Source organism: Myotis brandtii, unplaced genomic scaffold (assembly GCF_000412655.1).
Source record: "Myotis brandtii unplaced genomic scaffold, ASM41265v1 scaffold555, whole genome shotgun sequence".
NCBI classification, from domain to species: Eukaryota; Metazoa; Chordata; class Mammalia; order Chiroptera; family Vespertilionidae; genus Myotis; species Myotis brandtii.
In genome coordinates this window covers 1,169,722-1,185,738 of record NW_005370065.1, presented here as the reverse complement: position 1 = coordinate 1,185,738, position 16,017 = coordinate 1,169,722, and the positions used below count along the sequence as shown (strand labels likewise).

The window sequence follows — 16,017 nt, the reverse complement described above, 5'->3', positions numbered from 1 at the left end:
GCCCTGGGGGCGGGGCTTCGAGGGGCCGAACTCCACGTGGAGGGGCGGGGCTGTGGAGGGGGAGCCGAGATTGAGGCTTCAGCAAAGGTAAATGGGGTGGGACTTCGTGCAGGGTAACTGAGAGCTAGGATTTGGGTTAGTGCTTGGATTAAGGGTGGATCCCTTTCTCTCTTCCTGGTTTGGGTGGAAGTTGAGATGGGACAAGAGCAGCGGTTCTCAACCTGTGGGTCGCGACCCCTTTGGGGGTCGAACGACCCTTTCACAGGGGTCGCCTAAGACCATCGGAAAACACATATTGAATATATAATTACATATTGTTTTTGTGATTAATCACTATGCTTTATGTTCAATTTGTAACAATGAAAATACATCCTGCATATCAGATATTTACATTACGATTCATAACAGTAGCAAAATTACAGTTATGAAGTAGCAACGAAAATAATTTTATGGTTGGGGGTCACCACAACATGAGGAACTGTATTAAAGGGTCGTGGCATTAGGAAGGTTGAGAACCACTGGACCAGAGACCCCCCGGGAACTGCCCCCTCCGCGGCTCCCTGCAGGGGTCTTTTCCCCCTACGTGTTAACCACGCCTATTGACGGAGGAGCCAGCCCTGAGCATCCTCCTTGAAGCGCTCCTGGTGATTTGTGGCCAGCCCTGATATCATCTCCCCTCTCAAACTCAGGCCTGCGATCATGGACTGAAAAATAGGACCAAACCCTCCTGTCTCTGGCCACAGTGATTTAAAAAGAAAAGCCTTTTTCTTGGCCTGAGAGGAGGGCTGTGAATTCTGAGGCACCACTAACTGCTCGCTGTATGACTTCACTGCCAGCAGCAGCTGGAGCAGAGCCTTAGGAATGCTCTGGGCCTCAGGAGGTCACCCTGGGGCCCCGAGAGGCCCTTGGAGATCCAGATCTGTGCCCCATCTTGGCAACCTGCTGTGGGGTTTCAGACATTTCTTGAGAGAACATTCCAGAGGGCCTCTGGGCAGCACCCTCTGCTAGCAACAGATGAGAAACAAGTCACAGAACTCTGGCCTGTTTGCTTCTCACAGCCTCAGTTTCCCCACCTGCCTGGTGGTTGTATGTTTCTCAGGAAAAGAGAAGCAAACGCAAGCCTCTACCTGGATGGGGGGTTGAGGGGGGAAATATGGTCCGTTCCTTCTCCCCAGCATTCTCTTCTTTTCTCCCCCCTCCCCCCATTGTTTTTCTCCACTGACCTCTTCCTCCCCTGATTTCCTGTCCATCTGTCTACCTCTGGGAGGTCCTGGGGGGGCCACCTACCCTCCAGTTCCCCCAGCCCTGCTTCCTGTCTGGACTGGGGTGTTTATACAAGAAATGCCTATGGATGCTGTGGAGGTCATATTTCACCTGGTGCCTGAATCGGCTTTCCTGCGGCGCCCGCTCCTCCAGCGGCCCAGCCTGAGGGTCTGTCTGACCTCTCTCCACAGGCCCAGTGTTTTCCTTGGGCGGCCCTGACCGGGTGATGCATTCTTGGCAGAGTGTTTTCCTGAAACGGCCCCAGCTGCTCCAAGCCCCAGTGTGTTCCCAGGGATGTGGTGGGCTGGGGTGGGGGCTGCTTTCCCAGCCACTGCACCAAAGGGATTGGGGCTGAGGCAGGGGTGGCTCTGCACAGAAAGAACTATAGTAACCGGGACACACCCGTTAAGCTAAACCTTTCTCCGCTAGAAATTGTTTCCTATTCGTTGTCTCACTGAGCCTCACAGAATGTCACCTCCATGACAGCAGAACTCTCAGACCTAGCACAGTGCCTCCCATACAGTTAATAATTGTAAAACAAATAAGTGTGTGTCTGGTGGAAATACCTCTCGAGGTATCTCCATTTTATCAGCAAGGAAACTGAGACACAGAGTGGTTGGCAGACTGACCTGAGGCCCCAGAACTAGTAAGTGGCCAATCAGGAGCTCGCTGTCCAGTTACGTCAAAGACTAGTGCATATTCCAGCCTCACGCTGGGGTGTCCTCAGCAAGATCCCTGGCTTTGTGGCCAGCAAGCCAGGTAGGTCAGGAAACACCTGGGGTGGCTGTCACTCTGATGTTCCACTTCTGAGCTGCCTTCTCCTTGCCTCTGCCACTTCCCCTACCCATCCTCTTCTGTCCTGGGGACACTGGGCTCCCACTCTAGAAATAAGATGGGGTCTGCACCCACCTTTGTAGAGAAATCTTGGGCAAGACCCTTCCCTTCTTCATCTCTGAGGCAGGTCCTGACTGCACCAGCCTTGTGTCAGGCCCTGGGATGGACACGGGGGTTGGAGGGGGAGGAGGAAAGAGGTGAGGAAGACATCATTCCTATGGGGTGAGGGATTGATCTAATAGCTGGGAGCCACGTAAAATGTGGGACAGTGTGTTAAAAAATATTTACAAAATGCTCTGGAAACATTTAACTCACTGCCTGAAAAGTTAAGGAAGGTGTCGCAGAGGAGATAGCTGGGTCTTGTAGGATAAGTAGGAGTTTGCCAGCTGAATAAGCTATCTGTTGGGGTATCCATTCCAGGCAGGTGGAATTGCAGTGCAAGTAAGCTGGGATGAACTGAGGACTCTGAATGCCAGGCTAAGGAATTTAGCATTTCACTAGTCCTCAAGGAGCCTAGACAGGTTCTTAAACGCAGGATGGGCTGTGACCCAGTTTACACATGAGAAGGATCACGCCGGCAGCGAGTTTGTTGGCCAAGACACAGAGCTGACTTTGGACCGAGTGAGTTGGACGGCCTGTGGGATCCTGGGGTGTGTGTGGAGGAGGCAGGTGGGAAAATGAACAGGAGTCATGCAAGGCCACTGATAAGGATGTGGGAGCCGTCCTCAAAGCAGCGAGAGCCGGAGAGGATGGAGGGCATGGAGGATGAGAATGGGGGGAGCTGGCCTGCACACGCCCCAAGGAACATGGGCGGCAGAGAGGGAGCAGCCACAGAGGTGGGAGGCAAACCAGAACTTTCAATCAGTAGAGGGTGGCCAGTGGGCCAAATGCTGCAGCAGCATGGTTGAGGAGGAACTGGAAGGGGTGGCCCTGGAATTTGGGGACCTTTGGGGGCCGTGGCAGATGGTGCAGGAAGGGCAGGCCCCATTTCTCTATCGTGACCTGCCTCTGCAGAAGCCTCTGCCCTCCCTGGGCGGGGGGCTCAGGGAGGCCACAGGCACTCAGCTGTTTGTCCCCAGCCTCCCCTCCACCCCTTTGTCTGCCTGGCGCTCTGGGTGGGCATGCGCAGGGAGGCTGGCCCACTGCCAGCAGCTCTTTCTGCAGCTGAGACAGGGAGGGAACTGGCCCTAATTGAGCCTTTGTGGAGCCTCCCACAGAGCCCTGGGCACTGTACACAGCAGGGTCCCTGACTCTGTGAACTCCCAGCCAGAATCCCACAAAGTAAAATCGCAGAGGCAGGCCCCACACACTGCTGCAGCCTGGCCACACTTCTGTGCCCTGTGTGTGTCATCCTGACTCGCGCTCTTCCCTCTTCCCGTTCTCCTCACCCGCAATTGACATCGGCTCATTCTTCAGGCTGCAGCTCAGAAGCCGGCTCTCAATGGAGAACTTCTAGGATGTGTCTGTCAGAACTGATGCCTTTTTAATGACCAGGCTCTTTCTCTGCACCTCGAACAATGTCATGCATTTGGTGAACATCCCCCTCATTCAATCTTCACCATCGCCCTGCAATGTAGTTTACCCTTTTCACAGATAAGGAAGCTAAAGTGCATGGATATCAGGCAACTGAGGTTGCCATACTCAAGACCCAGAGCTAGGATCCTCACCCACACTGTGGGCACAAAAGCCTGTGCCCTACACCACTCAGCCCCCTCCTGGGTCTGGCATGCCTGTGGGGGCAGAGAGAACCACTGAAGCCCATGCTTGCCTCCTCTGATAATGGCCTTAACCTCCAGCTCTTATTCCTTGGCCTCAGGGGTGGCAGGACAGGGTGAGTGACCACCAAGGTTTGCCCAGCACATTGCAGTTCTGATATGTCACCTCTTTGTCATTTTGCTTGAGCCCATGAGTGATTTTTCTCAAAAATAAAGACTTCACAGATTGAACTCGACATCTTTTCCTTACCCCTCCCCCACTCCAGCTTTCTTCCCACCCGTCTCCCAGCTTCTCATCCCTCTGACCCTAAGCCCCAAATCTGGGTATCACCCTCACACCTTTCTCGCCTACATCCAGCCAGTCAGTCAAAGACGTCTTCGACACCCTAAATGTCTTTCAAGCCATGTCCCTTTGCTGATCCTCATTGTCTTACCTGGACTGTCTCATTAGTTTCCTAACCGGGCGCACAGAGCCATGTGCTGTGCCTGGCCATGCCCGTCATTGCATACCACGTGCTTCTGCATGTGCCCTTCTCGCCCCAAGTGTGCCCTTTCCCTCCCTTCCTCTCTGCATGCCAAGGCTCTCGGTTTCCTCCTCTCATCCAGGGGTCACCCCACCTGCTCTCCCTCACATAACCCCTGATGACTGTCCCCCCAGTCTTCCACCAAAAGCCTGCGGACCACCATTGGCGAGGCCTTCGAGCGGCTGCACCGGCTGCTGCGGGAGCGGCAGAAGGCCATGCTGGAGGAGCTGGAGGCCGACACCGCGCGCACACTGACCGACATTGAGCAGAAAGTCCAGCGCTACAGCCAGCAGCTGCGCAAGGTGCAGGAGGGGGCCCAGATCCTGCAGGAGCGGCTGGCTGAAACCGACCGACACACCTTCCTGGCCGGGGTGGCCTCACTGTCCGAGAGGCAAGTGCCGCCTGTCAGGGACCTTCCTGAGATGGGTACACCCTCCTTAGCCCATGCGAGGTGGCAGGAATGGAGACAGAGGGGGTGGTTAGTAGAGAATTCATTCATTCAAATCTTTATCAAATGTATAGGACATCTGTTGTATGCCAGAGTCTGTGCTAAAGGCTTTATGTATTTACATAGACACATATAGTATATTACTTGGGTTATAATGTTTGTTACATTACAGATTTATATGATTTATAATAACATGAATATTATATATAATAAATAGCCTCCTTGAAAGTAGTTACCACTATCATCCCCATTTCACACACATAGAAACTGAGGCACAGAGAAGCTAGATCAGGTAGCTAAGGCTCCTCGTTAGTATGTGGGAAAGCCAGGATTCAACCCCTGGTCTCTCTGGTCCCTCGCCACCTTTAAAATAATAACACTTAATTATTGGTCTGTTGATAATCAATACTGATAGTTAACATCATGTATTTGGTGTTGACCATGAGCCAAGCACTGTGCAGAGCATTTTATATATGTTATGCCATGTAATCCTTCCAGCCAAGAAGGCAGATGCCCCGACACCGCGCGCACACTGACCGACATTGAGCAGAAAGTCCAGCGCTACAGCCAGCAGCTGCGCAAGGTGCAGGAGGGGGCCCAGATCCTGCAGGAGCGGCTGGCTGAAACCGACCGACACACCTTCCTGGCCGGGGTGGCCTCACTGTCCGAGAGGCAAGTGCCGCCTGTCAGGGACCTTCCTGAGATGGGTACACCCTCCTTAGCCCATGCGAGGTGGCAGGAATGGAGACAGAGGGGGTGGTTAGTAGAGAATTCATTCATTCAAATCTTTATCAAATGTATAGGACATCTGTTGTATGCCAGAGTCTGTGCTAAAGGCTTTATGTATTTACATAGACACATATAGTATATTACTTGGGTTATAATGTTTGTTACATTACAGATTTATATGATTTATAATAACATGAATATTATATATAATAAATAGCCTCCTTGAAAGTAGTTACCACTATCATCCCCATTTCACACACATAGAAACTGAGGCACAGAGAAGCTAGATCAGGTGGCTAAGGCTCCTCGTTAGTATGTGGGAAAGCCAGGATTCAGCCCCTGGTCTCTCTGGTCCCTCGCCATCTTTAATAATAATAACACTTAATTATTGATCTGTTGATGATCAATACTGATAGTTAACATCATGTATTTGGTGTTGACCATAAGCCAAGCACTATGCAGAGCATTTTATATATGTTATGCCATGTAATCCTTCCAGCCAAGAAGGCAGATGCCGTATAGTACCCTTTTTAAAGAGGAGGAAACTGAGGCTGACAGCTAGAGAGGTAGGAAGCGGTACAAGCAGGCACTTGAATGTGGGTCCGGCTCCTTCACACACACGACCTCACCCTGTGTCAGCTACCCTGAAGGTGGCCAGTGTTGGGACAGGAATCCAGCCCCCAATGCAACCTGCTCTCCTGCTCTCCTTCCAGGCTCAAAGGGAAAATCCATGAGACTAATCTGACATATGAAGACTTCCCAACCTCCAAGTACACAGGCCCCCTGCAGTACACCATCTGGAAGTCCCTGTTCCAGGATATCCACCCAGGTAAGGCCCTGCCTGCCTCTCGACAAGAGAGTCCAGGAAGAGGCAAGGATTATCATGGACTGAGGCCTCTTGAGCACATCCCAGCCCAGCCCCCTTTTCTAAACACAGGAAGGGGGCAGGGCCGAGGGATGAAAAGAGCGCCTTGCTGAACACCTACTATGTTCCAGAGCCTATGCTGGGCACCTACACAATCACTTGGCTCAAAGAATCCTCATACAACCCCAGGAGGCAGGTTTTATTAGTATACCCATTCTCCAGATGAAGAGACTGAGGCCCTAGGCAGGTCACTCATTCACTCTGTAAGTACAGTATATAGTATAAAGCACCTACCTCACACCAGGCACTATTCTAGGTGCTAGAGATATAGCAGTGAGCACAACAGGCAAAAATCCCTGCCCTCATGGATCTCACATCCTAGGGTGTGAGAGAGGAAGAAACAAAGGTAAATAGGAAAAATGCATAGTTTATTAAATAATGATAAAGGACAAGGAAGGGGGCTCGGGGATGCTGAGGTAGAACAGAGATTTTAGATTGGGGGTCCAGTTAGGGGACCACACTGAGAAGGAGGCATGGGAGTAAAGACCTGAAGGAAGGAGAGTGAGCCATGGCCTCATCCAAGGAAAGAATGTTCCTGGCTCAGGAATAGCAGGAGCAAAGGCCCTGAGGCCAGAGCATGTTCGAAGAGCAGTAATGGGGCTGGTGTGGCTGGAAGGGAATGAGTGAGAAGGGAAGTTGAGGTGAGGAGGTCAGGGATAGAGCCGTGGCCAGACCCTGAGGGCCCGTAGGCCAATGTGAGAATTTGGGGCAGGAAGGTGACAGTGGAGGTGGTGAGGGGTGATCGGATTTAGGATATACTTTGAAGGGATTGCCGATAGGATTTGCTAATGGATTGGATCTCACGTGTGAGAGAAGGAAGACAAGGAAGCCTGCAATGACTTTGGCAGAGGTGATAGGAAGGATGGACTTGTGAGCACGAGGTTTGCAAAGCCAATCAGATGTCTCAGTACTGACGTGGAGAAGGCAGTTGGGATGATGAGTCTGCAGTCCAGGAGAAAGGTCAGGACAGCATCCTGGGCATGTGGGCAGTATTGAATGAGCCCGGATGAGATCACCTAGGAAGTGAGGGTAGATGGAAGAGAGAGAAGACCACTCTAACATTTGGAGCTTTGGGGCAGGCGGGGACAGGAGGGGGACTCAGCCAAGGAGGCAAGAAGCACGTCCGAGGGTCTTGTTCCCTCCCCAGCCACTGACCCAGGGAAGCCCCTCAGGCAGATGGCTTCAGCCGCCACCTGCTGCGTCCCTGTCACAGCTCACAGAGGCAACCCGGGCATCTCAGCCTGACAAGGCCCTGTGGACTATATTCTCCCTCCTCCATACTTTCACCCATGCTGCTCCCTAGCCTGCAACCCTCTATGGAAGCCTCCGTCTTTGATGGCTCACTCCCACCTCCTTCACATCTTAGTTTATAATGCCTCCTCTGGGAAGCCCTCCTGCATTTCTCCAGGTAGCCGTGGGTTTCCTGGCCTCACTGTTTTGTCCATGAATGTGTGTCTGTCTCTCACTAGACTGTGAGCTCCAACGGGTCCAGAGCTGGGTCTATTTCACCACTACAGTTCCCCAGCAGCCAGCACAGTAAACGTCTATTGATGAATGAATTAAAAAAATGAGCCCCAGTCTCAGGTCTGCAGTTAGAATGGTATCTGGCATAAAGTAGGTACTCAGACGTGTGTTGACTGAAGGAGCTTGCCACACATTCTTGGACAAGCTCCTTCCTCCTTTGAGCCTGTTTCTTCCCCCGTGAAGTAGGGATGCTAGTGCTCCCGTCTGCACTCCCTCGCCAGAGAGCACGTGGCTGTGGGAACTCCCTGCGTGCCCAGGGCAGGGTTTCTCAACCCCAGCACTGTTGACCCCGGGGCTGGATAATTCCTTGTTGTATGGGGGGCTGTCCTATGCATGGTAGGATGTTTAGCAGCACCCCTAATGTCTACACAATTAGATGCCGCCCCCCGCCCCACCCCCACCCCCCCAGTTGTGGTAACCAGAAATGTCTCCGTCTGTCCAAGGTCCCCTGCAAGGCAGAGCGCCCCAGCGAGAACCACTGCCCATAGGGAGAGGGGCTGAGGGAGCAGAGGAACATGTGCCCCAACATCCTGCCAAGGACAGAGGCCCCTGGGGCGTTCAGAGAACAGTGCCCTTCCTTTGTCTGTAGGGCCTGTGAAGTCACTCTGGCTCCTCTGCCAGCACCAAGGCCCTTTATGTCCAGATGGGAGGGGCAGGCACCCCCAGGGACCTAGCCCATGGATTCCAGCAGCTTCCTGTACGCCCCCCTGGCAGCTCAAGCTCCCTGTTGGCTCATCTGAGAACTTTATGTAGCACCTGTCACCCCTCCGCATCCCCTCACCCCTGCTCTGGAACTTCCACTCTCTACTAACACCCACCCTCCCCCATCCCACCCCTCAGCTGACATTGGAAACCCTCCTACAACTGCCCGGCCTGATTGTCCCAGCTCCCAGGCATCCACTCCTTCCCCAGCCAGGCCAGGTGGCCATTGTCCCAAGGACACCAGACACTGCTCCCTTATTTTCCTACCACCTCCCTCTCCTGGCCTGTTCTCTCCGCCCCTGCTTATCTGAATCCAGTCATTTTGGGTTCCAGCATGTTGCCTGCCTACCTAGCTGTGTGACCAGGGCAAATCGCTGCCCTCTCTGAGCCTGTTTCTTCATCCGTTGATCGGGAAAGTGTAACTTATACTCCCTGGGTAGGTGTGAGAATTAAATAAAATCATTTCTTTGTGATAACTAGCCAGCACTTAGTACTTGATACCTGCTTGTCATTATTATCATGAACATCAGATGGTTCCTCAGTCTTACTGAACAGGCTTTCTGGGGCCACATCAAAGAAAGAACATGTTTGAAAAGACCTTAAGGCATGTTCCAATGCTACTTCCACCCCAAGTAGCAGCTTGAGCAAGCCACTGAAGTTAGAGGGCCTCACTTTCCTCTTCTGAAAAATGGGTACAGTCATTTGTGTTCCTGGGGCTGCTATGGTATTCCCATCGGCTAGTAGGTGTGAAATGCTTTACAGATGCCAGCACTGTGCAGCTGAGGGTCTGAGTGGGTGGGAGGCCTAGCCAGAGGCAAGAGCTTATGGTATCTCCTGTCCTGTTGGGCCGTGCAGGCCCAAAGCCACTGTCGTTGAGAACAGAGAGGCACGTGCCACTCATTGCCAAGCAGTGGCGCTGGACTGCGGGGTTTCTCTGCTGCTTGGACCGCGGTAGCGAGTGGGTGACGATGGCCCAGAGACATTTCCTGAGGCCTCCACAGTGCATGCTCCTTCCCAAATGCATTTTAGCCTCAAGGTCTCAGAGAGGCTTAAGTGGACTGGGAATCTACCTGGAGACCAGACAGGCTGCCTGCTTGTTGTTTTTCTGAAACAGTGTTTTGGGACCTAGGAAGGCGCTCTGACCTCTAAGATAGTAAACCCTTGGGGAATGGGCTTGTTTCCCTGGCTCGGTCACCTCTCCTGAGGATAAAGGATGGGCGGAGGGATTGCCTGTCTTCTTAAAGGGAGAGAACGTGCTGGGTCTCTCTCTGAGCTGAAGGCTGTTAACTCCTGCTAGCCCTGGCCTCAGGGGGGCCAGGGGGAGGTCCAGAAGACAGGACCCTCTGTTGATGATGAGGTGGGAGGCCCTAGAGGTGGTCAGCCCACCCTTTGGGGTGTAAAAGCCTCCTTAGACTCAGGCCACGCCTCCTGCCTAATAAGAACACCAGGGCCCGCTCTAGCCCTGCCCCTGAGATGTTGGGCCCTGGCCCCTGTTATCAGGCTCCGCCCCCTAGTTCTGCCTCCCCTGCCAATGAGTGGTGTGCCCTGCCCTCATCCAGTCCCCGGCTTCTGTGCCCAGGACCTCCTTCCCTTCCCTTCTGTCGGCCCAATCTCAGAACCACTGACAGCGCACTGGGCTGCCTCCTAGAGCGGCCTCCCCATTCTCAGTGGCACCGGAACTGGCCTGCGAAGCTACCTAGGCTTAAGAGTCGGGGCTGAGCCCTCCTGCCTGTCTAGTCTCCCTCCTGGTCCTTCTGCCCTGAGCCACGATTCCTGCCTGCTGCTGGTCTCCTCAAATTATCCGGGCACCTCAGCTATCAGGCCCAGCTTCCTGCGAGCACTCGGAACTGCTGCTGCCCACACCTTGGCGTTGTGCCCGCTCTGACCCAGCAATTGACACCTGCATAGGACCCACCTCCACAGCCAGGAGGAGTGCCCATCCGTGCCTGATGACATTCTTCTTTCCCTAGCTCCCCCTCCCCACACCACACACACGTCCTCCACCCCCTCCACCTCTTACTCCTGACCCCTCTGAGGGAATCCCTCCGTTCCAGTGGCAGGAACCTGGTGGTTCTGGCCGGCTGCACCGTGACCAGTCAGATGACAGGGTAACACATTCATACTCTGATGCAGTGTCTTCCTTCTCATGGCCGCCCCCCCTTCAGTGTCCCTGGATAGAGAGTTGTATTTCCATTGGCCCCTCTAGTCACAGGGCTAATTGTTCCCATGCAGCCCTCTGAAATCTAAGAACAGGAAAGAAAAGTGTAAAATGTAAAACTACATTCACTCCTGACAGAGCCGCTGGAAGGGGCTTGGTAGGTCAGAGGGCAGCTTTGTGAGCGGATGTGTGAACAGAAGCAGCGTTCAGGGCTGTCTGCTGCTCTCCGTTGGAGACAGTCGCCATCACTGAGGCGTGTTATTTCTGTGCACGGACAGAGCCAACAGAGGTGCTTGACGTAGGGGCAGTGCTCCAGCCAAGCGTAACCATGTCCCTGCTTCACTGAGAAGGAAAGTTCCAGAAAGCCGGATGAAGTCCTTCCTTCACTCCAAGGAAGTGGTGACAGGACTCCTCCCCACCTCCCCTCCCCTCTGCCTTGCTCAGGCCTGGCAACGGTCGTCCACACTCAGGAGGGTCGCTTCCAGGTTCCCCTTCTTCCCGCTGGGCATCAGCTCCCGCAGGGAGGCGAGAGTAAACAGACAGGTGTTCATGAGACTCTGAGAGCCAGCCCTGCTCAGCCAGTGGCCAGCCCAGAGCCAGGTTAGCCAGCCTGCGCTGCCTGCCCAAAGATAACACGAGCTGGCTCAGCTTCATAGCGTGAGCCTTCCCAGAAATCTTCCCCACGCGCTGGGCACACAGGGAGAGGCTAGCTGGATCGCACACAGTCCTTGCCCTGGAAGATGTGGGTACAAAATATATTGGGAGCCCTAACCGGTTTGGCTCAGTGGATAGAGTGTCAGCCTGCGGACTCAGGGGTCCCAGGTTTGGTTGCGGTCAAGGGCATGTACCTTGGTTGCGGGCACATACCCAGTGGGGAGTGTGCAGGAGGTGGCTGATTGATGTTTCTCTCTCATTGATGTTTCTGGCTCTCTGTCCCTCTCCCTTCCTCTCTGTAAAAAATCAATAAAATATATTTTAAATATATATATATATATATTGGGAGAGGGCCCAAAGTTAGAGAATCTCAGAGGGAAGAGTGAGCACACCTGCTGGGTAACCAGGAAGGTTTCCCAGGGGATCAGCCATGGAATTGAGCTTTGTGGGGGGGTGGGGGGGTGATTACAAGCAGAGAGGAGGTGGGGGAGGACATAGTCTGAGTGAAGGCCTTGGGCCTGAGTGGGATGCGGAGCAGCTGCTGAGAGGTAGACTGGAAGAGAGGGCTGGGGCTGGATTGCACATGGCCTAGATTAGTCCTGGCTTTGCTGAATCACCTGAGACTAGTCATGTCTCTTCTCTGGGTTTCAGTTTCCCCATCTGTCAAATGGGAGGGTGGGCCTAGAATCAGTGGTTTTCAGCTTTATCAGACCCATTACCTACTTCTCATAGCAAATAATTTGTAATGTCTCAAAGATAGAATGACCTTTTAATAATTTTAAGTATATATAATATATAAAATATATATACATATAAATGCGTATATACACACTGACTATAATCTATACTAATAAAAGGGTAATATGCTAATTAGACTGGGTCGACTGACCATCTTCTGGATGTCCGACTTCCTTCCGGACACCATGGTGGTGGTGGGTGCCAAGGCAGAGGCAGTTAGGGGCAATCAGACCGGCAGGGGAGGGCAGTTAGGGGTGATCAGGCAGGCAGGCAGAGGCAGTTAGGGGTGATCAGGCCCGCAGGCAGGTGAGCAGTTAGGAGCCAGCGGTCCCAGATTGCAAGAGGGATCGGGCCTAAACCGGCAGTCAGACATCCCTCAAGGGGTCCCTGATTGGAGAGGGTGCAGGCTGGGCTGAGGGAACCACCCCCCACCCATGCACGAATTTCGTGCACCGGGCCACTAGTATATAATATAAAGGAAAAGCAGAAGGAAATTATCTGTAATAAAATGTTGTGTATGTCACTATGTAAATGTTCACTCACAACCACACTAGAAAACATAATGAAGTAGTCAGGTAAAACACCATTCTGCCTCAAATGCAGCCGGAACAGGTAGTTTATATCAGTCAGTGGCCTTGTTCTTAAAGATATAGTTTCCAAAAATGTGAACAATTCTCAGTGAAGATTTTTTTAAAGTATATATTTTTATTGATTTCAGAGAGGAAGGGAGAGGGAGAGCTAGAAACATCAATGATGAGAGAGAATCATTGATCAGCTGCCTCCTGCACGCCCTACACTGGGGATCGAGCCCACAACCTGGGCATGTGCTCTGCCTGGGAATCAAACCATGATCTGGTTCATAGGTTGATGCTCAACCACTGAGCCACACTGTCTGGGCCTCAGTGAAGTTTTAAACAAAACAAACTTAGTCTTTCCTCAGTTTGCATGGTAGTTGTATTCCAAAATACTCAATATATATTAAAACTGTATAAAAAGTATTGCCTGGTGGAACATTTGAAAATTACTGGTGGGGTGGCCTGGGGCTGCCCTGTGCGTTCCATTCAGGGCATTTAACATCCCTGAATCCCATCTTTGAGACAATCCAAACACCTCCCACAAATTTCCAAATCACCCCCTACAGGACTATCCAGCCCTTGGATAATCTTTTAAGCTCCCTTCCAGCTCTGAAATTCTCTAATTCTGGACCTCATTCTGGTTTATTCAACAAACTTTTGTGGAGTGCCCACTATATGGCCCCAGGCATCTGCCCTGAACAAGCAGCATAGCTCGTGCCCCCCTGAGCCAAGTTGACATCTGGGAGGACCTCAGCCTTTACCCTCCCATTTTACAGGAAAGGAAGCTGAGGTCCAGGGAGGCTTGTATTCAGCATCACAGCCTCCTGGGAACCAATCAGAATCTGACCCTCAGGGAGGTACCACAGAATGGGCCCATAGTCTGCTCTCCACTCATGTCTCCCTCCTCCATCCCCTGCAGTGCCAGCCGCGCTGACCCTGGACCCGGGCACCGCCCACCAGCGCCTGATTCTGTCCGACGACTGCACCATCGTGGCCTATGGCAACCTGCATCCACAACCGCTGCAAGACTCGCCCAAGCGCTTTGACGTGGAGGTGTCGGTGCTGGGCTCTGAGGCCTTCAGCGGCGGCGTCCACTACTGGGAGGTGGTGGTGGCCGAGAAGACCCAGTGGGTGATCGGGCTGGCGCACGAGGCAGCGAGCCGCAAGGGCAGCATCCAGATCCAGCCCAGCCGCGGCTTCTACTGCATCGTCATGCACGACGGCAACCAGTACAGCGCCTGCACGGAGCCCTGGACGCGGCTCAACGTCCGAGACAAGCTGGACAAGGTGGGCGTCTTCCTGGACTACGACCAAGGCCTGCTCATCTTCTACAACGCGGACGACATGTCCTGGCTCTACACCTTCCGCGAGAAGTTCCCGGGCAAGCTCTGCTCCTACTTCAGCCCCGGGCAGAGCCACGCCAATGGCAAGAATGTGCAGCCCCTGCGGATCAACACGGTCCGCATCTGATGCCGCGAAGGACACGAAGGCGCCAGGGCCCTGGCCACCAGCAGGAGCTGGCCCAGGAGACAGGAGGCCTGGACTCCCACGCCGGCCAGCCTGAGATCCCAGGTGGCTGGTCTACCCTTCGGCCTCCCTCTCCTTGTCTGTAAAATGGAGGTTGTGCTCCATGATTCCTAAACCCTCCCAGCATTGATGTTCTTGAGCTCTGACCTTGATGGGGATGCATCTTCGGTCCAGGAGTGCGACCTGGCTTCTCCTCAGGGCAGCCCCTGCCCAGCCCTCATCCCCATCCTCTCAGGGGCAGGGGGCTGTCTCCCTATACCTCCCTCCTGCCCGCATGCCCTAACCTCAGGACATGTCAGAGTGGTTGCCAGCAGTTGGCAGCTCGGAAGATACTCAGAACCCTCTTGGGCTCCCAGGCCTAAGACTGTCCCTGACCAAGCTAGTGATGGGCCATTTTACCCGTGACCCCAGCCCACAGTGGACACAGGCAGTAGCTGGACCTAGCGTGGCCTCAAAACCACTCTCCTTCCTCCTCCGGACCAAGAGCGTTATGGTTCTTGCTTTTCCAACTTCTCTGCAGGTAAAGACAGTGCTGTGGCCTGTGGACGGCAACCAATAGCTGAGCCCACGTTGCAGTCACGGTGCCACCACCTTCCTGCCAGCAGGTCTAAAGGCAGGGTGATGGCACACCCCGAGGCAGATGCAGAGCCCAGTTGCCTAAAGACAGCTGCAGGACAAACATCCCTGATGCTGAGGCTTGGATAAGGGTCCAGCCTGACCTCTGTGACCGGCGAGGGCATGGAGCAGGCTGCAGGGAGCAGCTGTTTCATCACGACCTGAGTACTGGAACGGCCTGCTGGCTGGGACCTCTCATCGGGCTTGCTGTTAAGATCCTGATGTAGAAAACAAGAGCTGCTGTCGCTCGTTTAACTAGACAGGATTTATTACCAGGTCCCTGATGGCTTTACAAAACCATCGGAGGGGCTGAAGGAGCAGACACTTTGCTGAATTTCCAGGAACAGCTCCCAGCTGCCAGATTCATCGTGTCTCTCCTGACCAGGAACACTGCTTCCGTGTGCAGGAAACCACTGCCTCCGGAAGCCGCTGACTGCAGAATTGTGCTCCCTCTGCTATGCTTCCCAGCAAATGGATGTCCTGAGGCCTGCCTTCTCCCACTCAATTCAGTTCCCAAATCCAAGTCTCCATGAGGGATTCTGTTTGGGGAATTAGAAATCAGATCCAAAATCTTGGCTGCAAGGGAGTCTGGGGAATGTAGTCTTCTTTCTAGCCTCAGCCATACAAGAAGGCCCATTAGAAGGACGTTAGAATGGATGCTGAATAAGCCCACCCATGGTTTTTGCCACAAGTGTGTGTCCAGACCTTGGCTTTGAAGCAGCAGGTTTCCTGCTCCATGCTGAGTCCCTGCCCAGGGGCAGGAGCCCAGCAGAGGGGCCTGCAGGACCAGGCTGAAATGTGTCCCCAGTCTTGACTTTTCTTTCTGGGCCTGGGGCCTAGATTCTGAACTGGGAGTCTCTGACCACACCCATCCCAAAGGAGCCAGACTAGCTGAACTTGGGGGCTCTCACCTCACAACTGCTGCCCACTGGGGCCTCCCATGGGCAGGAGGAATCCTCAGTCTCACCCAACCCCTTCATCTACCGGAATCTGGGCCACCCCCAGCAGTATTTTTATTTTAAATGTTGCCCATTTTGTGAGTTATGGTGAATTTGTACTAAATTAAAGTTACAGGATACCAGTGGT

The 16,017-nt window shown here is 53.3% G+C and overlaps 1 protein-coding gene across 1 annotated transcript in view; it reads left to right on the top strand.

The window, feature by feature from the left end:
• The window catches only part of TRIM62 (tripartite motif containing 62), a 27,339-nt gene extending 11,324 nt beyond the window's left edge, over window positions 1-16,015 (top strand). The window contains exons 6-8 of the mRNA XM_014549493.1: window positions 4,471-4,727; window positions 6,227-6,342; window positions 13,709-16,015. Coding sequence (XP_014404979.1) covers window positions 4,471-4,727; window positions 6,227-6,342; window positions 13,709-14,259 — 924 coding nt within the window. The 3' untranslated portion in view covers window positions 14,260-16,015. The remainder of the gene's footprint in view (window positions 1-4,470; window positions 4,728-6,226; window positions 6,343-13,708) is intronic.
• The last annotated feature ends 2 nt before the right edge of the window (window positions 16,016-16,017 follow it).